Source organism: Cibotium barometz, chromosome 1 (assembly GCF_041138505.1).
Source record: "Cibotium barometz isolate CiBa-2024 chromosome 1, ASM4113850v1, whole genome shotgun sequence".
NCBI classification, from domain to species: Eukaryota; Viridiplantae; Streptophyta; class Polypodiopsida; order Cyatheales; family Cibotiaceae; genus Cibotium; species Cibotium barometz.
The window spans coordinates 47967913-47995359 of NC_141046.1; the positions used below are offsets into that span (position 1 = coordinate 47967913).

Below are 27447 nucleotides of genomic sequence, written 5' to 3' on the forward strand. Positions count from 1 at the left end.
TTTTTGTGGGGAAGTGTCGATGGTTTCATGAAACATGAATTTAATCCTTGGAGTTGTGAGGCTTCGAGAACGAGTCATATTAGGAGTTCTTATCTTCATTGTGTCCAACAACTTATTTCATGATGTCGAGTGAAGTGGTCTAATCTATTGTCTCATGAAGGCCCTAGGACCGACCTTGTTGAGGTAAGAGGCTACTTCAGGTGAATGGAGCGTAGCATGATATTCTCTATGTTGATGGGCAGGTGACCCTAAAGATGTTGTTGAGGGGTGTTTTGACTTGGGCATGAATAAGGCATCCTCGGGGACGGTGCATAGAATTTTGGAATCTAGGGACCATAAATCATCCAGAATGGTGAGGGGCATTTTGGTGAATAGATCCAAGAGATCCAAAGGTCGATTCAGGGGTGATGACGTGGACATGGCTTTGTAAGCCATCGTGTGTGTGTGCAAAGGTTCCTTGTGAAATGAATTAAATTCCTAGTTTTAAGTAAGTGCACGGTCGTTTGTGTGAGAGTAGTGCGGCACCGGGTTAGTGCTTGGTTTGGGTGAAGTGGCCTGGCAAGGTGGCTATGTTTAGAAAGGGGTGTGGACTTGCCAAGTAGAAGCTCTTGGACATTCGAGGGATACTTTCTTGGCCCCCCGTGGGTGCCGGTTTTGGGTTTGATCTTCTTGTGGGAGGCTTGTTGCTTTGCCAACGGATTTGCTTGGTGGCGTGTGGGGGGCCTTGTGGGTTTGTGGTGGTGCGTTGCTTTGTCAGTGGCTGCATGGTTTCAGTGTTGGTGGTGAGGCTATGTTGCAAGGGTCCAATCAAGCCTTGGGGGTTTGTTATGGTGGGGGGTGATTCGGTGGGATGGAAGAAGCTTTCAATCCATCTCTCTCCCTCTCTTTCTCTCCCTACCTCTCACACACACACACACACTCTCTCGCCCTCTCTCACACAAACTCTCTCTCTCCCTCTCATCCCCCTCTCTCACACAAACTCTCTCTCTCCCTCTCATACTCATTCCCTTCCTACTCTATGCAGATGATATTGTTCTCATATGAGTATTAGCCGAGGGGATTCAAAGGCACCTCGATCGTCTACAGGTTTTCTTCTATACACCCACTGTTAACCAAGTTGGTAAAACCAAGGTCATGGCTTTCAACACCTTTTGCCCCTACACATCTAGATTGAGCTTTAAGTATGCGAGAGCCCTGGTGAAGATTGTCTGATCATATGTGTACATCGGAGCTACTTTTAGTGGCCCCCGCTTTTACCATGACTACAAAAACATGCACGAGAGTGACACTGGGATATGCAACCTTGGCCCTACTTAAGCTTCAGGTGTAGGGGAACCTCGGTGAAGATTGTCCCATCATATTTGCAGCATTACGAACTAACCCGATGCTACACTACTCTCATAGCGATGTTGCATTGAGCTTCGCTTGCTGAAATGCCGATGGTTGCTTCTTCTTGCACGATGGCTTCTTGTCTCCGGCAGTTTTGCCTTGTTATCATTGTCTCGTTCTTGTGATGTGCATTGACCATGCCAATGGGTGCTTGCTTTGTCGGCTCCCAATTCTTTCTTTTGGGGAGGGGGTGCCGTGTGGTGTGCCGGCTTTGGGTTTAAGGTGCTTGATCTTCTTATGGAAGGCTTGTTGCTTTGCTAGTGGATTTGCTTGGTGGCGCGCCAGGGGCCTTGTCGGTTCGCGGTAGTGCATTGCTTTGCTAGTGGATTGTCATTGGTGGGCTAGTTTTGGTGTTGGTAATGAGGCCAGGGGCTATGTTGCAGGGGTCCGTTGAAGCCCTTGGCTTTTGTTACGGCGGGGGGAGATCGGTGGGTGGAAGAAGCTTTTAATCTTTCTGTCTCTGTCTCTCTCCCTCTCTTTTTCTCCCTACCTCACACCCTCTCTTTCTCTTGCCCTCTCAAACTCTCTTTCTCTCTCTTGCTCACATGTGCTCTCTCTCTCTCTCTCTCTCTCTCTCCCTCTCTCCCCCCTCTTCCCCCTCTCACACTCTTGCTATCTCCTACTCATACTCATTCCACTCTATGCAAATGACATTGTGCTCATATTAGATTTAGCCGAGGGGATTCAAAGACACCTCAATGCTTTGCAGGTTTTCTGTACACAGCGAGATCTCACTATTAACGTTGGTAAAACTGAGGTCATGGTTTTCAACACCTGTTGCCCCTACACATCTAGATTTAGCTTTAGGTATATGGGAGCCGCCTCGATGCAGGTTATTCCATATGTGTACAACAGAGCTACTTTTAGTGCCCCCCCCTTGGGTGCTTTACCATGACTACATCAATAGCATGCACTAGAGTGAGACAGGGATATGTAGCTTTGGCCCTACTTGAGCTTTAGGTATAGGGTAAGCTCGGTGGAGATTGTCCCATCATATGTGTACATTGGATCCATTACCATGACCACAACATCACATGCTAGAGTGACATGGGGATATGCAGCTTTGGCCCTACTTGAGCGATAGTGCTTCTCGGCCCATTTCCAAGAGCCCAAGAAGAAGGGTTGGCTCTTCAACACTGTCATCACACTAGCCTGATGTATGGAGCACTTTTTTAGGGACCAGATCTATCAGACTGAGATTGGCAACGTGTGGAGAGGCCTAGGTCATCATGTTCTCTCGCATATTTTGTAGCAAACCATCGATCAAACAAGCAATCATTCAAGCAGTTCATTGTCTTACAACAATCCCGATGGTGGCAGACACACTTTTTCATAAAGTCACCTACCTCCACCACATCCGTAGGATAAGCCCCCATGGATACTACCCTAGAGTCCTCACGACAACTTGCCCTTGAGGGTCATACTGGAGCATGATACACCTGAGTTTCCACTTGGTTGTTAAGACACAAGCTCCAAATGGACCTCCTACTCGTTTCTCCTCTTTTTTTTGTACGCTTTGAGGCGTGCTCTCTGTTTTCCATTGTCAGCTTCTCATTTTTTCTCTTTTTTCTTACAAATTTATAAGAGTGTGTCCTCATATGAGAGGTCCATAGTAGTGCTTCAGCTCACTACCATTGAAGTATCCTTCCATCATAGCCCCATCCAAGGTCTCTATTTTCATTGCGCCTTGAGAAAAAAAAATTGTGACTCAGAAAGGACCTTGCTCTCTATACTTAAGTTTGCCTTTGGTGTTCTTGACATGATACATAGTACCTTGAGTTGGTCGTCAAACCACTACTTGTACTGTAGCTTGTCTAGCTCTTCTTTCATCATTTGTTCGTACTTGTTGGGATTCGTGTGATGGCTCTCTTTGGATGGTTGCGCCTTCATAGAAAAGGATGGTGTGTTTGAGCGATTCCCTTTATGCCAGTGTATTTCTAAAAGAGGAGTGAAGCTATCGCCCACTTCTTGGCCATTGGATTTCCCATCGATCGTCCCATCAAGACGGATAGAGCTAGGCACTACCTCATTCCAAAGGCGGCCACCTATCCAATTGATAATGGGAATGCTTTACAAGAAGAGTCAAGATGGCATCATGAGGAAATACATTCATGAAGATGACTTTGTTGTTGCTATTGTTAAGCTAGCCCATTCTTGCATAGATGGACGACACTTTGTTAAGGACATGACCGCCCACAAGGTTCTCTAGGCCAGACTGCGGTGGCCTACACTCTTTAGAGACACATCTGTTTGTCAAATGCTGTAACAAATGCCAAAGGTTTGCCAGTCCTAGAGAACGATCAGATACCCCTAACCTAGTAATCTCGGAAGAACCATTTCAAAAATGGGGTTTAGACTTCGTAGGTCCCAGTAGCCCACCTGCTAAGGGAAACCATAAACATTTCATCATCGTTGCCACATTACTTCAAGAAACGGGGTTGACTTCATGGGTCCATTAGCCCACCCACTAATCGAACCCATGTGTAAACCATCATTATTGCTATATATTACTTTAAGAAATGGACCAAGGTCAAAGCTATGCAAAAAACCAACATCAGATCTACCACTAACTTTCTCTATGAGAATGTATTTACTCGTTTCGGTTGCTCAGTAGAAAGACTGAGTAATCACGATACACATTTTATAAATGAAGTGGAGTTCTTGCTCAAAGAGTTCCTTCTCATGCATAAAAAGGCGACACCTTACTACGCACAAGAGAGAACAGTCAAAAGCCAAAAGAACAAACCAGACATACACTATTCCCAACAAGATGGTAGAAGTATAAAGGAGTGATTGGAAGAATAGCTGTTCTCTACTCTATGAGCCTACCGCACGGCATACGAGGTGAATGTTAATATCACTTTTCAACTTCCATTTGGGCTTGAAGATGTAGTGCAAATGGAACACTTTGTTTCAAGCCTTTGAATTGTAGCTAGACATAACCTCAAGGACATGTTCGAGTGAAAAAGATAGCAAAGTGTGCTACAATAGGTTTGGTAAACGAAACCATGTTAACCAAAGTAATTAACATACTCCCCTTCCTATTGGTGACCACATCCTTGAGTCACCTAGGTCCGTGGTGAAGCATGTTGTCAAGTTGGAGAGGTGTGGATGGTTCAAGATGCTGGTGTGCAAGGTTAAGTGATAGATTCAAGATTTGACCCACTATCGGATGCAGTGCATATTGGTGATAATGTTTGAAGGAACCATGGCTTACATCTCGCCATGGTTCCTAAAGATGTAGCAAAAGGATTATCTAAGCAAGGTTAGTTGCAAATGTATGTGTATGTGCGTACCATGAGGTGCAAGATTTGAGAAAAAAAGAAGAGATTCCCTTAGTGAAATATACAACTGTTGTGCATGGTCAATAATAAAAGTTATGACCCATATGTACATTTCTCCAATCTCGAAGTTTCAACTCAATTATTTTCTCTTATTTTTTTAAAGCTTTCTTTGACTATTACAAATGGTTAGATTAAATGTTAACGTAGACGAGATTGACGAATAAGACAATTACAAACAAGTTAAAGTTGTCGATGATAAATGAAGAATTTAGAATAAACTGTATGGCATGTACTCGATATGCGACTCCAGGTGATGGGTCGTACCATGGGCTAGATTTGTGCTCGCCATTATCTCCCCACCTAAAAAAGTACTTAGAGGGTTCCCATTGACGACGCTAATTACATGTACATGCATGCTCTTGACAAATGAGGTTTGGTTAATTGCGGAGGTGTGGGTGTACCTAGACCAACATGGCCAAATAGATTCGAGCGATTCTTAACTCTTTTTTAAGTGTTGTGACTAATCGACCCTTTTACTTTGTGATGAATACCCATTGTATCTCAACCTAACCACTATATATATGACCCTCAAAGACTTGCATATACCTGGATCATTGCCAAGGGTTCTCAACACTGCTTTGGCTCTTTTTACAACAAGATTAACAACAATCAAAATCTCACACTCCTCTTCAAGGCTCTGCTCTAGGCCACGATCTCCAGTAACAAAGGAATGCCAATTAAAATGTCACACATTATGAAAGACTGATCCATCTTTTTTTCCTTCTTTCGTGATACATGTGATTTTATTGAATTTTTAGTACTTGTAGTGTACCACTAAATGATGTCAAAACTTATGGCATTCTGTCTGAATCTTCTTGACCAATAGACCCACTACTAGAGGATCTCTCTAGTCCACTAAGCACATGTGATTACTATCCATTCGTTGTAGCCACATTGTTGCTTACATCAACCTCTATGGAATCCTTTCTTGAAATACCATCCCATCAAGCACAACATCCATGCTCACTAGCATCTCACGTACACTGGGATTATAGCATCTATAACCTTTTTGCTCAAGGAAATGTTTGTTAAAGATATGTTGTTTTGCCTTGAGATTCAATTTGCTTCTCGCCTTATCTGGTACATGTACATTCGTAGTGCACCCAAACACTTTTAAGAAGTCTATCCAAGTTGGATACCCACCCATGGAAGAGCTGAGAGGCTTACAAGCAAGATTGTCTTGCCAAGTCTTACTGACGATCATGATGGGTCCCTCCTACGAGTGGGGGGGACCTTTGTGTATAACTGACCTCCTCACCCATTTATGTGCAATTATCATAACTACATAAACATCAAATGTTGATACTAAAACATTTAAGCTTAAAATTGTACCTGTTTGATACTAAGAAATTCAAGTTTATATCAATTCACTGACCTGATTTTCATTTCTCATTCTGCTATTATGTAAGGAAAAGCTTGTGCCATAGCTGAATCACGCATCAGTTTGTAACTTCTAATCTTAGACTGAGTAGAAGTTATAATACTCACATTTTAAAGATAATTTGATGTCGCATGGGCACATCTAAGTTCACTTGATGCTTTGCCTTTCATTAAGGACTTTATTTTATACTACAACTCTATAATTTGATACTAATCCCGTTTACTGGCTACCACCTCAACATTACAGATGGGGCACATCTGCAGGATTCAAAAGCCCATGCTATCAGTTAGCATTCCAGAAACCATTCAAAAATTACCGAGACATCAAAAATTGAAACCATAAGCATGGGTTTGCCTCCAGAATCGAGGAGAACTCTTGCTCACCTTCTTAATTTCCAGCCATTTTTTAATGCAATCTGCATGGTATGGATGTTTGCATGGCAAAATCATTACGTAGCCACCACTTTCATACCGTTGCTGGCAAATCACACAACTGCATAGAAAAGAAAGTTTTTGGCAAGATATTCAATGAGTTGATAACATTAAAACCTTTGACAGCAAAGTAACTTTATGACATGTAGACCTCTGACCTCAAAATGTTGTTCCGACCCTAATGAGGACGCGATTGTAAAGCATGAGACACGTGGGTAACGCATGGGACACGCACGTAAAGCGTGGGACCACATGGCAGCATATGAATGCAAATCACTGCCAAAATACCCAACAAACCCCCCTTCGGAGCGAGGGTGGAGATGTCCCAAGATAGACCTTCAATAGCCATTGTGATTTGGGCTCAACACTGCACTCTAATGCTTCATCTAAGACATGTTCCCTACTAAAGACTCAGAGGCTAGTAAGCATGGTTCAGAGGACAGTGAGCTTGGCAAATTAGGCTCAGGGGCTCAACAAGCATGGATCACATGCTTAATAAGCATGGACGCACAGAGACTCAGAGGTCTAGGGAACAGGTGCCAAAAGAGCTTGACCACTCATGATGTTCACTTACATTAGTCTACTAAAACAAACGCACCTCCCCCTCCCCCCCACACTGCGGACCTAAACAAGGATAAACTGGGATAGTGGAGCCTTTTAAAACATAAGACGGTACAAACACATATCAGACTGACATAAATGTCCAGCACTTATTACAAAACTTTTTCCGAGGACGACCTGAGCAGAGGACCCATGACAACTCACACACATAGAAACATAGATTTTTATCACACCACTCCTCAAAAGTTAACACTCCTTGTGTCCCACTAGACACACCCCACAAAGTGATACTCACTTTAACACTCGTGTACCACACTCATGTACTCATCTTGCTTGTCCCTTTAAACCCTTATACTTTTAGATGCATATCTTTTAAGAACTCTTCAAGCACAAATAAAAACTTTCTGAATGCACTTTAAAGCATGAGCACTTTTGATGATCATATGCATACACCACATAAAATTCTACAAATACATTTGCAAACCTCTCTACATCTATGCAGACGACTTTGAACATGCACACGATTCAATTCCGATGTCATGCACAAGTTGTGGTGGTTCCTTATGAGTCTCCTCACACAGCTTGGGCCCGTTTATGTTGGGCACTTTTTGCTCTGAGATGCCATACCATATGTGTATACCCATGGCATTATTCCTGCTCTGTGGGCTTGGATGCCCCACTTGTGTGGCTCACTCCCGGACTTCAAAGCCCATAAACCCTTTTTGCTGCTACTTGCACGCCACTCATGGACGGTTGCTTCCTGCTGCTGTTGGTGTTTCCTAGACAACCACATGCCTGCTTCCTAAGTTCCAAGTTTATGCCTATTGTTCTGCAGCATTTGTGCGATGACCTCATCACCTACTCCTTTGCTTCATTGACTTTGCCCAGCTGTAGGTTGTCCAACAGCATGCCCGCCTATGTGGAGGGCCAACTGGCCTCACTAGAATCTAAAAACCGGAGGAGGAATCTCAACGGGAAAGCGACCACCAAACCGGAGGAGCTGGAGGGACCCTCGTAGTGACTGGAGGGGGCCCATCACCAACGGGTGGGTGTTGTGATAAATCCTCGAAATGATTCTCTGATAGAACCAAACCCTCCTGTACTCTGCCAGCCTGGTGCGCGCCTAGTCAGCTGACGGCCCTGGCCCTGGCCAACTGTTCGCCACTCTTTGGCAACAAAGTCATCCGTGGTCAGGTCCTAGTGCTCGGCTGCCTAAGGGCCTGCCTCTCTCTCTACCCTCTGGTGTGGCTTTAAACGGGGCCCGGGGGGACCACCGGAGGCAGTCTCCTGGAATGACGTCGAGCTCTGGCAAGGTGTCCCATCTTCCTACAAATGAAACACTGGCTGGGAAGGCCTGAGTACTCCACTCGCTAAATGATGGGATCTCCTCAAAGGCAAGGAATGGACATGACATGGGACACTGCCTCCGGCAAGGTGATATAGATGTGGAGGGATGGAATTCCGGCTGCCCGTGCAAGGGACGAAGCGGTAGTGGGTGGGGATTCCATCACTCTCCCAATGGCTCCACCGATTACCGAGAGAAGAGGAAGGTATTCCTTCCTGAGGCCTGGGAAGCAGATTGTCACGGGAAAGCCTGAAACACCAGCGAGAGGGTCAGATGCAGGGTCAAAGTCGGGGGCTGCCACTGTGCAAAGAAGGCTTGGGCCGTGCGCAATGCAATGGGGCTCAGCTGCATGACAAGATCTGACACCTCTAGCAAGTCGAACTCAACCTAGTAGTAGCCATGCCCCAGAGGATGAATGTCTATGATCTTTGCAGGTCCACCAAGGAGGCTAGCCTGAAGATCTTTGAGTTGTCCGCACGTGGGGCGGCTACCATACCAGAGTGGAGGCCTCTAGGGATGCAATAGTCGTAGCAAGACGCAATAGCCTGTAGGTCCGTTTAAGAAAAAGATAAGCAAGTAACAATGGCCTCGGTCGGGAATGATGGAGCGGCTGCCATGGAGTCCTCCTGCGGGCGAAGACCAGAAGAGGCCAAGACTTGCCGATTAAAAAACTGCCTACTAGCTGAGGATGCTGCCGGAGGAGAACGGAGAAGACGAAAAAGCACAGGGAGGTGGAAGGACGCGGGGCTCAGGCTGGGGGGGGGGGGTGGTGTTGTGGGGGGTTGTTGGGGGGGGGGGGGGGGGGGGGTCTCAGCGCACGAAGCTCAATCGACTGTCCTCTCTACTCTCTGAAGCCAGCCAGTTTGCTCTCTACCCGAGCATGTAACACTATTTCTTGTACATACAAACAATTGTTTAGGACTCATGTGTGCAGTATGTGTGACTTTGCTGCACTCTTTTCCATCTCTCAGAACCCTAGCACATAGGCACAAGCGTTTTACAGCACCTATCTCCGTTCAGACTGCAAGGTGAACTTGAGTGGGCAGTTTGCAGCCCAAGAACCAGGAAACAGAAAAACAGCACTGGCCAGCTGCAGGTAGCAGGCTGTCCATGTGTAAGCAGTGGTGGGTGGACCCGAAGTTGGCCTGAGGGCTACTGGCCATTTGCAGTAGAAAGCGTAAATGTTTTGGGCCAAAAGGGCAGACAAGAATACTTACAGAATAAGAGAAGGGGAGGGGCTGGATGTCAAGGTGTGCGGCGGTGGACAACACAGTAAAAGAGGGGAAGGGCCGGCCGTGAATTCATCAATGGAAGGCAGAAAATCAAGAGGGGACGTTTTCTGTCTGGAGGGGCAATATGCACATGAAACTGATTTATTTATTTATTTATTTATTTTGGGGGTGGGGGGGGGGGGACACAATTCAGTGCTTCTAAGCCAAGATAAATAGTTAAGACCACCCTCGTGAATTTACTAGTGCTATCCAGCTGAATGCGTCAATTGATCAAGATCTACCACCATCAAACAGTCTTAACAACTTGTTGACCTCAAATCTTGTTGAACTTGAATTGTAACTATTGTTTGAGGTGATTTTTTCAGAGATGTAAGGGTAGGAAAGAAAGTTAAACACTTACTGTTCATCCTTGCTGCTTCGAAAAAAACACTTCTTGAACTTTTTCACTGGAAGCCTGTTGATCTCTTCAGGAGTGAGGCCCTGGTTTTGAGAACCAAGCGCTTCACTTAAACCCATCAGCTCCTGTGAAATCGAAAGAATCTCGCAGCTTTATAGAAACCTTTTCCCAGCAAACCAACATTTCAATGAGTAATCTAAACAGATCTAGGTTATTAGGTGTGCCTTTCACGCGTGAAGTTTTAACTCTCCATTTCTTCAATAGAATCCACAAGGTCTTTTCAATTACGCAAGCCGCCTTTGACTTGTCAACCTAAAATGACATTTTATTCAAGAAAAGAATAGAAGCAAACCTCGTATGACATCGAATCCGGGTCAATATCCTCCTGCCAACGAGAAAAACCACAGCATTCTCAGTATAAAGATTCAAACTGCTACCAAAATGCAGATTACATTCATCACAAGCATGGCCGCACTTGCAGTCTTTCAAGCGTAAGCCTAGTGGGGCATGGCGTGATAGATTCAACCACGTGTCCGAGAGTTAAGATAAAGAGAAAGATGGGGGGGGGAGAAGGGAATAGGGATCTTGCACAGTACACACTGAGCGGGGAAGGAATTTATTCAAGAACAATCCACAAGCACGCTGGCCAGGATCAATACAACCAATGAATAAAAAATCAAACAAATATGTCGGTGTGGAAACCCAAGGAGTCGATGTCGAGGCACCGAGATCTCTGATGCCAAGCACACCAGAGGGATGACCCACAAGTATCTCTCACCGGGCTAGTAAAAAATCCAATACGCAAATTCAAGTCTGAATCCAATCCAAATCCAAGTCCAAGTCCAAGTCCAAATACAAATTCAAGTCCAAATCAAATCCAAACTCAAGTCCAAGTCCAAGTCCAAGTCCAAATCCAAATCCAAATCCAAGTCCAAACTCACATCCAAGTCTAGGTCCAAGTCCAAGTCCAAGTACAAGTCCAAATCCAAAACCAAGTCCAAGTCCAAGTCCAAGTTCTAATCCAAATCTTGTTAGGAGGTCTTCCACCGGAAAGCTGAGAAAAACTTGAGCCGTGGTGGCGACTGAGAGCCAGTGGCGGTGGCGGCGCACAGGGGCGACGGCGGCGGCACTAGGCGGCAATGGCACACAAGGACGGCGGTGACGATGTTGGAACTGGTTGGTGGCAGAACCGAGCGGCAGCCGCAGCAACGGCAGCGACAGCAGCGGAGCCAAGCGGCAGCGTAGGTGGCATAGCCCGCAGTAGGCGACGTAACCAGGTTGGTGACGCAGGTGGCGTAGCTGGTGGGCGGCAGAGCAAGTGAAGCAATTGGCAAGTGGCGGCTCTAGGGCAGCGGCACAGGTGGCGCAGCCGGCTGAGGTGGTTCAATCCATAGGAGTAGCAGTACAGGCAATAGCAGCAGTTTGTTGAGAATGATGGTGATGAAGAGGATGATCTCCACGATCTTGATGAAGTTGATGATGGTGAACTCCAAAGCTTGATGATGGTTGTCACCCCTTCAATGATCTTGTTCATGATGCTGCAAGAGAGGTTTAAGCCCTTTTATACTTGAAGAAGAGGGCTTTGCTTTTTGCCAAAAGCTTAACCAAGCTTTTGCTTTTTCCTTTTTCCTTTTGCTTTCCACTTTATAATAAAATATTACTGACTTTTGTCGAAGTTCTTTAACTTTGCTTTTCTAACTTCAGGGCCTTGCTTTTTGGCCCTGGAGCAGTTTTTTTGAAAAAGCGGCTTTTAGATTTTCGGTCCAGTTGAGTCTCCTCTTGCCAATGGTGCCCCTAGCTCGCAGTTAACCTAGTTTGACTTTTTGCTTTTTCCTACTTTTTGACCCAAAAAAATGGTGCTTTTTCAAAAGCAAACCTTATGGTCCTTGTCTCCATGCCTTCTTCTACCTGTTTGGTGTCCGGGCAAGGCTTCCATCATGTGAAATAGAGCTAGGAGGACCAAATAGTTACATCCCTCCCTCTTATATCGCAGTTGTCCTCAACTGTGGACTGCAAGTGTTCCAAGTACATCTATATGTTCCATGTATATCCATGTGTCCCAAGTACATCAACTATATCCATATATTTCAAATATTTCCCAATACTAGCCCTATCGGGTGAGCTTGTGCACCTGGGCTTTCCCTATATCTGGTGTGTCATCTGCTCATCTGGCAACATCTCTATGCCTTATCTTTGATGAATGGCTTTGTTCTTGATGGTACTTCTTTAGGGCTTGTCACATGTGTTTGATATAATAAATGCATACTTACCTTTTGCAAAAACTAGACAAAAACTAGTCAACAAACAAGTATGCATCATTCGCGTCTACTGGGTACTCCAGATACTGGCTAGGTAGTCTGGAGCCCAGTGGACTATCACATACCATAAATCCAAGCATTGTCCACACATCACAAAGTCAAAGAAATTTGCAGTGCACAAGTAATAATCCTCCTGTTCATGGATTGTCCTGCCATGCTGAGCTATCTAGCTCCCGAGGGGAACTGCTCAAACTATCGCTCAAGGCCATCCGATCACTAGGACCGCTCGAGAGTTTGCTGAAGCCATTTGGTCACTAGGTCCGCCCAAGAATTCGCTCAAGGCCATCTAGTCACTAGGACCACCCGAGAATTCATCAATAGTCATCTGGGCCATCTGGTCGCATTGACCGCCCGACTATGAAATCGATACAGTCATTTGCACCATCTGGTCACTAGAACCGCCCGAGAGTTCGCTCAAGGCCATCTAGTTACTAGGACCGCGAGAATTCGCTCAAGGCCATCTGGTCACTAGGACCGCCCGAGAATTCATCAATAATCATATGGGCCATCAGGTCGCATTGACCGCCCAACTATGAAATCCAATATAGTCATCTGGGCCATCTGGTCACTAGGACCGCCTGACTGTAAAGTCCAAGATATCTAGCATCGTTGTCATCCAATGGGTTATTTGGCATCGTCGTTGCCTCCCATATACAAATCTCGTTCAGGCATCATTGCCATCCAATGGGTCATCTGGCATCGTTGCTGTAACTCGCGGCGGGTGCCCGGGGGACTAGGGCCTTTTACACACTTGTTGATACCATCAATGCATGTTAAAACACTTAAACATGACCACAGCCTTAACACATATCCATCATCACTTTGCATAAAACATAAAGCTGGACAAAACATCCACAAATGCTGAAAATGAAGCTTGCACGTGTGACACCGCATAGAGGTCGGAATGGGCCGACCCCCCCCCTTGGAGTATTTTATTACCCAAGGAGAATAATATCATGTACAAGCTTTGAGGGCCTTACTCTCCCCACGGGAGATGCCGGATTATCCCTATACAAATGCCATAACACAGCCCAACACAAGGCTACCAAGCCGGAACATAGGCTGTAGAAATGCCGAGCCAACAATATAATCCATATACCTCCGTGTGGGTACTGATTCTTCCCCAAAAACCACGGGTCTTCATGCAATAGAAAGGGTACAGCAAGTACAACTCTCCATTCAGCCGGTACAACAAGTACAATGGCTGGTACAGCCGGTACGGTGGCTGGTACAGTAGGTACAGCAAGTACAGAAGCTGGTACAACCAACACAAGGGCTGGTACAGCTGGTATAGTGGCTGGTACAGCCGGTACGGTGGCTGGTACAGCAGGTACAGCAAGTACAGAAGCTGGTACAGCCAATACAAGGGCTGGTACAGCTGGTATAGTGGCTGTTACAGCCGGTACGGTGGCTGGTACAGTAGGTACAGCAAGTACAAAAGCTGGTACAGTCGGTACAATGGGTGGTACAACAAGTACAGAAGTTGGTACAGCCAGTACAAGGGCTGGTACAGCAAGTACAGCAAGTACAAATGCTGGTACAACAAGTACAATGGCTAGAAATCATAATAAATGATTAAATACCCTTGCCTTGAGTATTCCTTCGCGATGGAAGCTTCCAAAACAGTCCCCAACAGCCGGTATTCTTCATGGGCAGCCTTCAAGAGAGAGAGAAAGAGAGTAGCCATCATTAGGGCAGCTTGTAACGGTGGTAGAGGCTAGTGTGCAGCAAGAGAGCCTCCATTAATGAAGAGAGAGGGCTCCAATTTATACTCCCATGAGCTAAAATGGCAAGAGAAGGCTACGATGACAAGTGGAGAGCCACACAATAGCTGAAGTGACAAGTGTGAGGCCACTTGTCTCACTTTGATCCTTTTTCTAACAAGTGTCAGGCCACTTGTCTCACTTTGGTCCACTTTCTTGCCACATGTCCCAATCTAAGAGATGGGTCCTTCCATAATCTTTACCTCTAAAAATATCCCAACTGGTAGACGATCTGTCATAGGCACTTTGCCAACTCTTGGTATCTGCTCAATTCCAGATGTAATGACACGAACAGAATTTCCATCGGAGTCGGGCCAAAAATAGCAACTCTCCTAAATTTTAGGAGTGTGGTCCTTTGTATTCTAGGATAATCCCCCATTCCCAAAGCTTGTACTTTCCAAATATTTAAACATCCTGGAGTCCACCAGACCCCTTTCAGACTGGGAAATGTCCAGGGTGGTGACAGTTGCCACCCAAATACAAATCTTGTTCGGGCATTGTTGTCGTCCAATGGGTCATCAAGCATCGTTGCCACCCAAATACAAATCTCGTTCGAGCATCATTGCCGTCCAATGTGTCATCTGGCATTGTTGTCACCCAAATACAAATCTTGCTCCTTGGGCTATCGCGCATCGTTGCCACCCAAACTAGAGCATGTCCAAGTAATCATTAAAAGCAGAATAATGATCAATTCTAGTCCAATATATATATACAATGAAGAGGGCTAGAGGTACAATCCCTCCCTCTTGAATCTTTCTTGATCGCAAGACGTCCATATACCTGAACTTCAAATATATCTGAACCAACCACTTCCTCATAAACTCGAAGTATATCTGGATAGTCCTAGAAGTACTCCTCTCGCATCCCTTTCGCATTCAATAGCGAATAATTCCCAAAGTGCATGAGGAACTTTCTAACCTCTGTCTTTCCTCTTTTTCTCACAAAATGAAACTCAATCTGTTCTCGCTCTTCCACCCTCGGTGGATCTGAATGGGAGAGTTAATTAGGGTTTCATGTGGGAGACATACACAGAGAAGAAGGGAGAGAGAGAGAGAGAGTTGTGGGGATAAGTCAACTCAAGCAAGTGTGTGTGTGTGTGACTCCCCTATCACACATGTATATTGCACTAGTACACATAGTGCACTTAGTACATTAAATGTACTAAGTGTACTATGTACTATAAAATACATGGGCTAGTACACACTATAAGGGTGGGCATAATGCCTTTACCCCAACAACCTCCCACTTAAAGGCAAAGTGCCCTTAAGTAAAGGAAAAGAAAAATCAGCATGTACATGATAATATACTTGGCCATATCAAGGCTGAAACTAGCCTCATCCAATGCCCATCAAGTGTCTGCAATGAGCAAACCGCTCCGGAGGCAAACTCTTTGTCAACAGATCAGCCGGGTTGTCATCCGTATGAATCTTAACAAGCTGAATTTGCTTGTTCTCTATCACCTCTCTGATGAAGTGATACTTCACATCCACATGCTTCGTCTTTGCATGAAAGACAGGGTTCTTTGCCAACTAGATGGCACTCTGACTGTCACAATGCAACAATGGAATATCCCCTGTATAACCCAAATCAACCACTAACCGAGATAGCCATAATGCCTCCTTGCAAGCCTCTGTGACTGCAATGTACTCGGCCTTTGTAGTAGATAAGGCAGTGCACTTCTGCATCCTGGATATCCATGACACAGCACCTCCTGTGAATGTAAACACATAACCGGTAGTAGACTTCCGGTTATCTGGATGACCGGCATAATCTGAATCCGTGTAACCATGCACTAATGCATCCTGTTTGCCAAAGCATATGCTGTGTGCCCTTCAAGTATCTCATGACACCTTTCACTGCTTCCCAATGCTTCTTGCCAGGGTTGGCCATGTATCTAGAAACCACTCCCACTGCAAATGCAATGTCCGGCCTAGTAGCAACCATGGCATACATGAGACTGCCACAAGCTGAAGCATACGGAATCTTGGCCATATCAGCCCTGCCACTATCTGACTGTGGGCTGTCCATAGCACTGAGTTTCACATATGGAGGCAAAGGAGTACTAGTCTTCTTCCCCCCATCCATATTGAACCTTTGAAAAACTTTGCCAATGTATTCCTTCTGAGACAAATACAACACATGCTGATTTCTGTCCCGAAGTATCCGCATACCCAAAATGTGATTTGCATCACCCAAATCCTTCATATCAAAGGTTTGATGCAGCCTCTTCTTCAAGGCATCCATCTCCTTACGAGATTTCCCGGCAATCAACATATCATCAACATACAAGATGAGGATCAATAGACTGCCATTCAAAGCTTTCTTGGTGTATAAGCAGTGATCTATGTCACTTCTCCTGAAATCCTGTGATTTCATGAATGTATCAAATTTATGATACCATTCCCTTGGTGCCTGTTTGAGCCCATAAAGACTCTTTTTCAGCTTGCATACAAGCTTCTCCTTTCCATTTACTGCATAACCCTCTGGCTGTTGCATATATATCTCCTCATGGAGATCACCGTGAAGGAAAGCAGTCTTCACATCCATCTGAATCAAATCCAGATCATCATGAGCAACCAAAGCTAATACAGCTCTAAGTGTGGTCATTTTGACCACTGGAGAGAAGATCTCATCAAAGTCCACACCATATTCCTGCTTGAAGCCCTTAGCCACTAACCTGGCTTTGTATCTTGGCTTTGCATCAGGTGCAACTTTGAGCCTGTAAACCCACTTGCATGGCAAAACCTTCTTGCCTGCAGGCAAATGCACCAACTTCCATGTTCCATGTTTGTGCAGAGAATCCATCTCTGACTTCATAGCACGCTCCCATAGAGCCTTGGCTGCCCTCTGTAAAGCCTCCTTATAACATGAGGGCTCCCCACAGTCAGTGAGCATCAAGTAGTCAACCCCTGGAACAAACCTGTCAGGGGCTCTGGAGGGTCTAGTGGACCTCCGTACCCAATGACCATCATTTGCAGGTTGCTGTCCAGCCTGCATATCACCTATTGGTGGCTCCTGTTCCATGCCATAAGGCTGAAAAATCATGCCCGGTATCTCCTCTAACTGTGGTATATCCATAGGGATATCTTCTGCCATCTCTGGCTGTCCATTTGGACCATTTTCAGCACCATTTAAGGGCTGGTTTTGCTGCTGTAATGGCTGATTTACAGCCCTTGGTTGTTGTCCATGATGTCCATCATCATCAAAGATATGACTCTGCCAGGCTCCTGTTGCCTTGCAGGCTCCTTATACATGCATGTTTCATCAAAAATGACATCATTGCTGCGTATAATCTTTCTATTCACGGGATCCCAAAGTCTATACCCCATTTCACCTTTGTCACCATATCCTAGGAATATGCATTTGTGAGACTTAGGATCAAGTTTGGTGCGCATTTCCCTGCGTATGTGCACGTACGCAACGCAACCAAACACTCTCAAGTGCTTGTATGACGGAGGCTTCCCTGTCCATACTTCCTCTGGCACTTTCCCACCAAGCCTCGTGTTAGGTGACCTGTTTATAAGATGAACGACTGTGTGAGGATTATGTTGTTAATCCTGCATATTGTGTACTAATTACTACTTAAGTAATTAACTTAGAACAAGAACCTTCAGGAGAACACTTGAGACAAGATTGAATTGACTTGTTGTTATTAAACTGAGTACAATAGGTCTCTTATATAGGAGATGAAGAGACACATTTGAAGAGGCATGTCCTTTGATGAAAGGACATGACCTTAGACGAAAGGGTACAACTTTTAGGCTGAGGGATGTGTCCAGTCGATGTAGAGGCACAACCATTCACTAAGGGATACAACCATTCGTCGAAGAGATGTGGCTATTCGATGAAGAGGTACATCCTTTGATGAAGAGTCGCAACCAGTCGAGGGTAGGGGTTCCCTTTGGCTGGTAACTCTTTGTATCTGCAACAGTAATCAGCAATGAAGAGAGAATCTGATATATAAACACGTCACAATCGTGACATTCCCTCCCATTTAAAATAAAACCCAGGGGTGGTTGTTGAGACTCTGGAAGAAGGGAAATGATTGAATTGCTTCTGCATCCAAAGCTCTAGCTGCTAGATCCCATGTCATGGCATTATTGTTGACCATAACAATCTTGCACATACCAAACTGAATATTAACTGTATCTGCAACTTGTCTCATCTTTACCAAAAGCACGAGAATCATATCTGTAACTTGAGTAGAACTTTTGTTAACATCATTGGTAACTTCGAGCTTTGTCCAAGAAAAGACTGAATCTTCATTTGCCTTTAGAGAAACCATAAGCAAACTGTCTTGAATCTCCAATATCAAGGGTTGTGTTACCAAACTTTGCATTTGGGTAGTGACCATCATTTGGAAATCTGAAAGGGATTCCATTGGCTTGTCTGTAACACAGATGTCTTCAAAGGTTGTCGTAGATGAAGAAGAAATATCTTCCATATGGTTTTCTTTGCTTAGAAAGTTGTTCTCGGAACAAGTTATGTCCAAAGATTTATTTGTAACAACTGAAGTCATGTTGCAAGAGTCTGTATGAGAATTATTCTTTGTACCATTCAAGGTAAGAACTGGAGTCTTCAGACTTGAAGAATCTTCATTCACCATTGCAACTGCATCGGTTATTGTGTAAGAGACAAAGACTTCATTCTGCAGGGGCGGTGACAAGGCTTTTGTTTTTGCCTGGACCACAGCCAAAGAAGTTGTGTGCATTTGGGATGCCACACATGAACCAGAACCTCTTGAATCTTCAGCTTTATCAGCGGGTATTAAGGCTTCCAGAGTAGGAGGAGCATGGCATGGCTCGCAAGGGGGAACTTGTCCAGTGTTGCGGCATTCACGACCGAGTACTCGACTAGGGTCGCAAATATGTGCCACTATGTGAGCCCACTTCGAAGAGATTGATGACTCTTCAAGGGGAGATCTTCTGAAAGCTTCATATTGCTGCTTTGGCTTCTGCTGATAGTGATTCAAAGATGGATCTTTCTCATAACTGTTGTAATGTTGAGAATGTTTGCGACGAGCATGCAGAGGCTCGAACGAAGGTATTTCATGTCTGGTGGTCTCTACAGAACTGTGCTGAGGACAAGAAACCTGTTGTGGGTGTTGTACGCCGAGAAGTTGCTTGCCGGGAGCTTGAGGAGGCTTTGGCTCACCATGGATCAAGTGTGACGAACAGGTTGCCAGAGAAGGCTTCAAGAGTAGTTGAAATGCCTTCATTTTGATTGCGCTAGTAAGAACCATTCAATGGAACATGTGCTACCACGAGCATAAGCGCCAAAGAAACCTTCGAAATAGACAAGGTAGCCGGAGAAGTGTGAAAGGTAGTCAAAATGCATGCCAAGAAAGCCATTGCTGGAGACAAGAGAGGCGTACATGAAGAGGGCTGCATCCTGGGGGGTCTGGTTGCCAAATCGCCAACGGAAAGGGGGGGTGCCGGTTCACATTAGCGCACGCCTGTTGGTTTTTTTTTTTTTAAAGATTGTGCTGATCGCTGGCCGTGGGGTACTCCTTTGTTTTTTTTTTTAATGTGCGCTGGTCGGCGGCTGGTTTCCTTGCCCTTCGCTGGCGGGTGGCCGTTGGGTGCTGGCTGCCGACTGCTCACGTGGCTGGTGGAAGCCACGTGTATAAAGGTTTAAGTATAAGCTTGAGTTTAGGTGTAAGGTGACGGCCAGCAAGGGGTGCGCCGCTTCGTAGGGGCGCCGTCAGCAAAGCGAAAAGGTGGCGAATCGGCGATGAGGCGCTTGGTCGGCAGCCTGCATGTATCAACTAGGCTCACGACCGGCAGCTGCTTCCAGCAAGCAAGGGCTCACGCTGGCAGAGGCGAAGAGAGGGGGGGGGCTTGGTCCTTGATGAGGCGCACCCAAACGGGGAAGGGGGCTGTTTTCGTGCACGCGGAAAGGAGGCTGATATGCTCGCGTGTCAAAGAGGGGGGCTGAAATTTTATTTTTATTTTTTTTGAAGAGGAGAGGGCGCCCAATGGTCAGGTTTTTTTTAAAAAAAAGTCCAGGGTCACTTTTTTTCTTTTATAAAACATGCCGTTTTAATGTGAAAGGGCATGTTTTAAAAGATGTGTCCCTTCTAAGGGGTGCATCACTTGGAGAGGCTCCGAAAGGGTAAAAGGAACATGGAGGGGGCTAGTTTGAGCACTTCCACGCCCCACGCGGGACATGGCATTGCCAACACTGCCATGCCGAACCTTCAAGGACATTAAGTGAGCGCCCGTAGGTGTACCGCCAGGGGTGGAACTAGCCTGCAAGGCGGCCACGCACGAAGGCCGAAGGGCAGCAAGGACCCGTCTAGGTACGAGGCGCGAGGGCGGTGACTCCGGGTGCGCGAGGCGCGTTCACGGGACCACCGAGGGCGCGGGCAGAGGGGGACGGCTGCAAGAACTCCATCGGGTTGGGATGGGGAAAAAATTTCAGCGAGGCTTAATCTTTAGGCATCTGCTGCGGGTCAGAAGATCTTTCCTCCGCCTCCATACAACACCGGGGTGAGGAGTGGATGAGGGAGTGCCGCGGAGAGGGTGAGGGCTTCACAACCCACGGGTAGGAAAAAATTTGCTCTGATACCACTGTGAGGATTATGTTGTTAATCTTGCATATTGTGTACTAATTACTACTTAAGTAATTAACTTAGAACAAGAACCTTCAGGAGAACACTTGAGACAAGATTGAATTGACTTGTTGTTATTAAACTGAGTACAATAGGTCTCTTATGTAGGGGATGAAGAGACACATTTGAAGAGGCATGTCCTTTGATGAAAGGACATGACCTTAGACGAAAGGGTACAACTTTTAGGCTAAGGGATGTGTCCAGTCGATGTAGAGGCACAACCATTCACTAAGGGATACAACCATTCGTCGAAGAGATGTGGCTATTCGATGAAGAGGTACATCCTTTGATGAAGAGTCGCAACCAGTCGAGGGTAGGGGTTCCCTTTGGCTGGTAACTCTTTGTATCTGCAACAGTAATCAGCAATGAAGAGAGAATCTGATATATAAACACGTCACAATCGTGACAGACTGTCATAACAGCTTCAGCCCAAAAACCATGAGGTAACGCAGCATGTGACAACATAGAACGGACCTTCTCCTGAATGGTCCTACTCGTTTTGTGGAGGATCATAAGGAGTAGAGAGCTCCCTCTTGATGCCTTTAGCATCACAAAAGTCCTGAAACTGTTTGGACATATACTCTCCACCATTGTCGGAACGCAAAGCCTTCAGTGTTTTGCCAGTTTGATTCTCAACATGAGCAACAAACTTCTCAAACATTGAGAATGTATCACTCTTCAAACGAAGAGGATAAACCCACACCTTGCGTGTGGCATCATCAATAAAAGACACGAAATATTTTGCCCCTCCCAAAGAAACCTGAGGCATCTCACATACATCTGTATGCACAAGCTCTAACTGAGCATCTTTCTGTCCAAGAGCTTTCTTGTGGGGGCACTGCAGTTGCCTGCCATATATACAATGCTCACAAAACTGAAAACTTGAAAACTTTAGAGAAGGCAAGTAACCCAAACGAGACAATTGCTCCATTCCTTTGACACTCATGTGTCCCAACCGGCTATGCCACATAGAGATTTCCGGCAGCTCGGTTGCATTTACATTAGCATGGTGACAAACACCAGCATGCATGAAGTAAAGAGTGTCCACCTTAGAGCCTCTGGCAACAACCAGTGAGCCCTTACTAATCTTCCACTTTCCACGACCAAATGTGGTAACATAATCAGCATCATCAAGCTGTCCAGTAGAAAGCAAGTTCTTCTTGATCTCAGGCACATGCCTGACATCATGGAGCATAAGCTGTGAGCCATCTGAAAACACAAGCCTCACATCACCTCTGCCACGAATCTTGCATGCATGGTTGTCACCCAAATAAACTACTCCTTCATTGCCAGCAGTATACTTGACAAACAAGTCTCTGCAACCTGTGACATGAAAGGAGGCACCTGAATCAATGATCCATGAGTGCATACCATGACCATCTCCTGTAAGAAGTGAATGGGCATCAAGTGAAGACGTGAATAGGACCTCATCCTCACTGTCACCTGCATGTGACACATTGATTTCTTCAATCTTGACTCCACTTTTGCCCTTTGGCTTTACATCTTTGGCTTCATCTTTGTCTTTGTCTTTGCCTTTTCCCTTTTCCTTTTGATCATTTTTCCATTTGTAGCATTGTTTCTTGATGTGTCCCTTCTTGCCACAATAATGGCATTCCAAATCCTTTTCGGAGCGAGACTTGCTCCTTCCCCGTTCTTGGCTTTTACCCCTTTGCTGGGATCTCCCACGTGCATTCATTGCATTGGACTTTCCAACAGAGTTGTTTTTCCTGTTCATCTCTTCTTGAAGAAGAGCACCCTCAACATCTGCATATGACAGCATAGCATTCAAATTGCTAGTGGCTGTCCTGAATGTGTCCCAACTCTCTGGCAAAGTGCATGAGAGAAAAGTGGCTTTGAACTCATCGTCCATTGCCAACTTTTGATTTATAACTTGGCTGACAATACCATTAAACTCATTTAGATGGGCTGCCATAGACGCCCCTTCCTTCATCTAAAGACCTATGAGTTTCTTCAACCAATACACTTTGCTTGAGGCACTTTGCTGGGCATACAAGTCCTGCAATCTTTGCCACATTCCCCAAGCTGTCTTCTCTTCACGAATGCTGAAAAGTAAAGAGTCTGACACAGACAACATGATAGTAGATCTTGCCAGCTCATCCATATCTTCCCACTCTTCAGCAGTAAGAGAAGCGGGCTTTACACCCCTTTCTTTGATGGGCTTGTGCTGCTTCTTCTGGAGCAACACATTATAGCACTGGGTTTGCCAAATGTCATAATTATTTGAGCCTTCAAGCTTCTTGATGTGAAGCAATGAAGAGCTCTCACCTGTGGTTGCCATACCAATATGCAACCTGTCACAGTCAATGCCTGACTCCCTGCAAGATGTGCAAACACTGCACCAAAGCACACAAAGTGCTCACAGTTGTTCTCCCAAAGTTTATCTCCCACTGCGGAAGCAAGAATGCAACCTTTCTCCCACTGTATGTGATGAAATCACTAAAATCTGGTTGCTGCAGATTTAGGACAGCACCTTAAATGTGCTCTGTTCCCCTTCCAAAGTACTGTACAGAAGTACTAAGTGCTCACCAATGATGTACCAAACCTGTACCGACAAGTACAGCAGCTGAAATTGAGATTTTTGCTCACTCAAATCAATGTGCAGCCATGCCAAAACTTGTACAAAGCTGTACCAAATCTGTACCAGCAGGTACAGTAGCAATAAATGCTCTCCTGGCTGTCCAAATGAGTGAAAATCAGACTTTTACAGTCCCGAACACTGCATACAACAGTCCCGAACAGAAATTGGGCAAAAGCCCCTTGACTGCAAGCTGATTTCTGAGGATTCAAGGCATAAAAGTCTTGCCTGCTGCTTTGCCAAGCTCAACAAGCATAAAATCTTGAAAAGCCCCTTGATTTAAGATCAATTTCTGATCATACATGGTACATTGACGCACATGAAGGCATCCAGAGTCTTCGCAATGCTTCCCCCTAGCCACATATACATCCAGTACATAAAAGCCCCTTGATTTACAGGCACATTGAGTGCTTGACAGGCATCAACACATTGCCTAAAGCATCAAATGCGAGTGCCTGCATGCAAATCAATCCAATCGGCACAAAAGCCCCTTGATTTGCACTGCAATTTGCTGCAATTTTGCCCGAATGTGCGATTTCTCACATCATACAGCATGTATGAATGCTTAATTGCACAATTACATCAAAAGCCCCAAATTTTGACATCCAATTTCCTGCAAATTGATCCTGATTGTGACCAAAGTCACCCAATTTTGCCAATTTTGCTCAAAAAATTGAGCAATTTGGCACCTGTACTTACTCAATTGGTGATTGTACCTGCTCAATTGCAAATCCCAAAAAAATTGAGGCAGAATACCTTGTAATTTCTGATTTTTTGTTGCAAAAAAAGGGGTAGATGAATTTGGTGCTGCTATTGCAGAAATGGTCGCAGCGCGCTGCGGCGGTGGCGGTGGCGGAGAAACCGTTGGCTGAAGAGAAGCGAGACTGTAGGAGGAGACGGGAAGCTTGAGACGACTTGCACACAGTCGCAGCAGCGGCCATCGCCATCGTGCAGCAGCTCTCTAAGAAGAGCACCCAAAAGACCCTCGCTCACGCCATATCTATGCGAGGACGCCAGTTGTTGAGGCGAGTTGCGTTAGTGAGGTCGGTGACGATGGAACGCAGCACCAAAGGCGCCGATGGAACGGAGCCTCTCCCGACTCCTCCAGCTACGCGTAGAACTCCTCGCTCGCCTGCCTCCCCTTCGCGCTACGGGTGCTCGCTCGTTGTTGTTGCCGCCAACTTCGCCTAGTAGCCAGCCAATATGGATAGCAATATGGATGAGCTGAGCGCCGCTAAACTACTGCCCTTCTCTTTCCGCCCACCTGCCTGCGAATGGTTCAACAGCTCTGCGCACAGGCAACTTCCATCGCTGCAATTCTGCCCGTAGCTCTTCCACAGTCGATTTCAAGTGTTTGCAGCGCATGTGCTCCAGAAAGCTCCTCTGCTCGTGCCAAGCTCAAGGCTCCATAGCCGAGCTTCTTCTTCGCGATGAAGATGGCTCTGTACACCCGCACACACACGGACACAACCGTGGCTCTGATACCAGTTGAATGGGAGAGTTAATTAGGGTTTCATGTGGGAGACATACACAGAGAAGAAGGGAGAGAGAGAGAGAGAGAGAGAGTTGTGGGGATAAGTCAACTCAAGCAAGTGTGTGTGTGTGACTCCCCTATCACACATGTATATTGCACTAGTACACATAGTGCACTTAGTACATTAAATGTACTAAGTGTACTATGTACTATAAAACACATGGGCTAGTACACACTATGAGGGTGGGCATAATGCCTTTACCCCAACAGGATCCTTCAATACAAGCTCTTGTGGGAATAACCCTACACATGGTTTCCATAAATTGTCATGGAAGTCATTATATATCCTTCAGTGATCTGAACGGTCCAACCAATAGCATACACTATTGATCTTCTTGGTAACCTAAAAAGGTTCATATACCATCATTCTTTGACTTTGGCAATCCAAATATAAAAATTCATAGCAATATTCTCCCATATGACATTCAATGGATGCAATAATCCTGTTGGCTTTTGTCGATCAATCTTAACCTTTTGACAAACCAAACATTCTAGAACGTATAGCTTAATGTCCTTTCTACTAGGCCAATAGAAGTAGCTTCTCCCAAACTTGACTTGGTAACTTTTGGCCTCAAAATCACATAAGCGGGTTTGCATTATAAGAAAACCCTTTTTGATGAAATAAAAAGTCACCAAATCTTCGTTCTGGAATCTATTCCAAAACATCTTTTGAAATCCTCCTTGGAAGCATAAGGATCATTCATCAAAGTGAAATTGATATGGTAACCCATAGAAACTGCATGGCTCAGGGGTCTCCGAGATAATGCATCTGCTACCTTGTTGTCTTTGACGTTCATAAGTTACAGCATGGCCTTCTTGGTTCAAGACTGCTCCAATGCAATCTTATCATGTTCAACCACAAAAACGTCTACAATAACCAACACCGGTCCTTTGCTAGCATAAAGTCTCAATGCTTCAAAAGAGTTCTATTTCAAATTTGGTCCACAAAGATTCCATGCCTTTCGTTGTTGAAACATGCAATGGCCTAAACACCACTGCAAACCACTCGTCGAACTTCATCGCATAATGTCAATCTCATGATCTTCCGATCTCTCTGGCTTCTTTGCCTTCCTTTCCTTACTTGTCCCCAGGAAGCTGCATCTGAGAGAGGAAGCCTACGAGTAGCTTCCTTGTCTCCTCCATAAGAAATAGAATGGGTAGCTCTAGATCCTTCTACAATGGTGACTCCTTTGGCCTGAAGATAGACTTTAGCAGCTTCAACTCCTTCGACTTCACTGACTCAATCCTTGATGAAATCTGCAAACATTTGAGCCCTTCTTTGGTCTTGTTCCCTCTTGGTTCTCCAACCAAGAAATTCTTCGTCTCTGAGAGGTCGTCTGAACTACTGAAAGTCATGGTACACTTCTGATGTCATGGCCGTGGTTGTTAGAATTTGTGCATCTCAGTGTTTTTGGGCAGTGCCTATTTATAGGCTTTTATCTATTTTTCTCATGTGTAGCTGGTCGTGGTGCAGTCGGCCAGCTCCTAGGGGCTGCCGACTAGTTCCCATATTCACTATATAAGGAGTCTCCCCATTTTCACTTCACCATCCAAATCCCTTGCACATTGTTCAACATCTCTTGCTGACTGTTCCGATTGTAAAGCTCATTGCTATTATAAAAGGTGATCTTGTCCACAAGCTCTCTCTTGTTCAGTTTATCCTTCTGCCTGTGCATTCTCCAACATGGTATCACTCGCTTAGGTTCAAGCTGCTCCATCCTACTGCAATCTCCTCACCATCTTCTTCTGTGCTGTGCGTTTGCTTCCATCGCTTCTCCTGGCTGCAGATCAGCATCAACAATTCTACGTTACTGTGTACCTTGCTGTTCCAGCCATCTTCTTGCTGTCGGCCAGCCCTCAAGGCTGCGTTTTGTTCTACAGAAGCAAGGTGTGAAGTTGTGGCTGCGTTTTCTGCTTCAACATCTATTGAAAGTGATTTTCTTGCATGAGGTGTTGCCAAACAAGGAGCACTACATTTTCTTCTTCCTCCATGAGTCCCTGCCCTTCTGGTAGGAGGTTCCCGGTGGTTCTAGAACTGTTTTGCTGCTGTCCAACCTCTTTCTCTCTCAGATTTGAGGGGGCTGTATGGTCCTAATGCCTTGCTTTGTTGGAAAGCACTCGACAGGAGTTTTGGAGAGCTGAGATTTGTGTACTTTGTTGCTGTGGATATGGCTCCCCCCTGTACGAACAAGGATGACAAGTTGCCCATTGGAAGCTACAAATGCAATCTGGTTCATCCACAAGGGTTTGTGGGAGATTGTTCAGGGCAGTGAGAAGAAGCCCGAGCATCCTCAGAACTCTAGGAGGTGGACTCACGTGATTCGAAGGCGCATTCAGTGCTTGTGTAGACCATCACATAGGAGGTCTCACCAGTTGTGCAAACTCTCACCAAGTGCTCATCAGGTATGGTCTAAATTGGAGGATCTCTTTGCTCTATATTCGTCGATGAGGGCAATTTCCAAGGGCAACTCTACGGTTTGTTATTTCTTGTAGCAGTTCCATGCAGTCGTTCCTCATGAAGGTCAAGGTTATCCATGACCAGT

General features: G+C 45.5%; 1 protein-coding gene across 2 annotated transcripts in view; it reads right to left on the reverse strand.

The window, feature by feature from the left end:
* Positions 1–6046: 6046 nt before the first annotated feature.
* LOC147642102 (E3 ubiquitin ligase BIG BROTHER-related-like) overlaps positions 6047–27447 on the reverse strand; it is a 45173-nt gene continuing 23772 nt past the window's right edge. For both annotated transcript variants that reach the window (XM_086802918.1, XM_086802926.1), the window contains exons 4-7: positions 10433–10465; positions 10084–10205; positions 6498–6606; positions 6047–6371 (exon numbers count right to left, since the gene is read on the reverse strand). In XM_086802918.1, the coding sequence (XP_086659044.1) occupies positions 6324–6371; positions 6498–6606; positions 10084–10205; positions 10433–10465 (312 nt within the window). In that variant the 3' untranslated portion in view covers positions 6047–6323. The remainder of the gene's footprint in view (positions 6372–6497; positions 6607–10083; positions 10206–10432; positions 10466–27447) is intronic.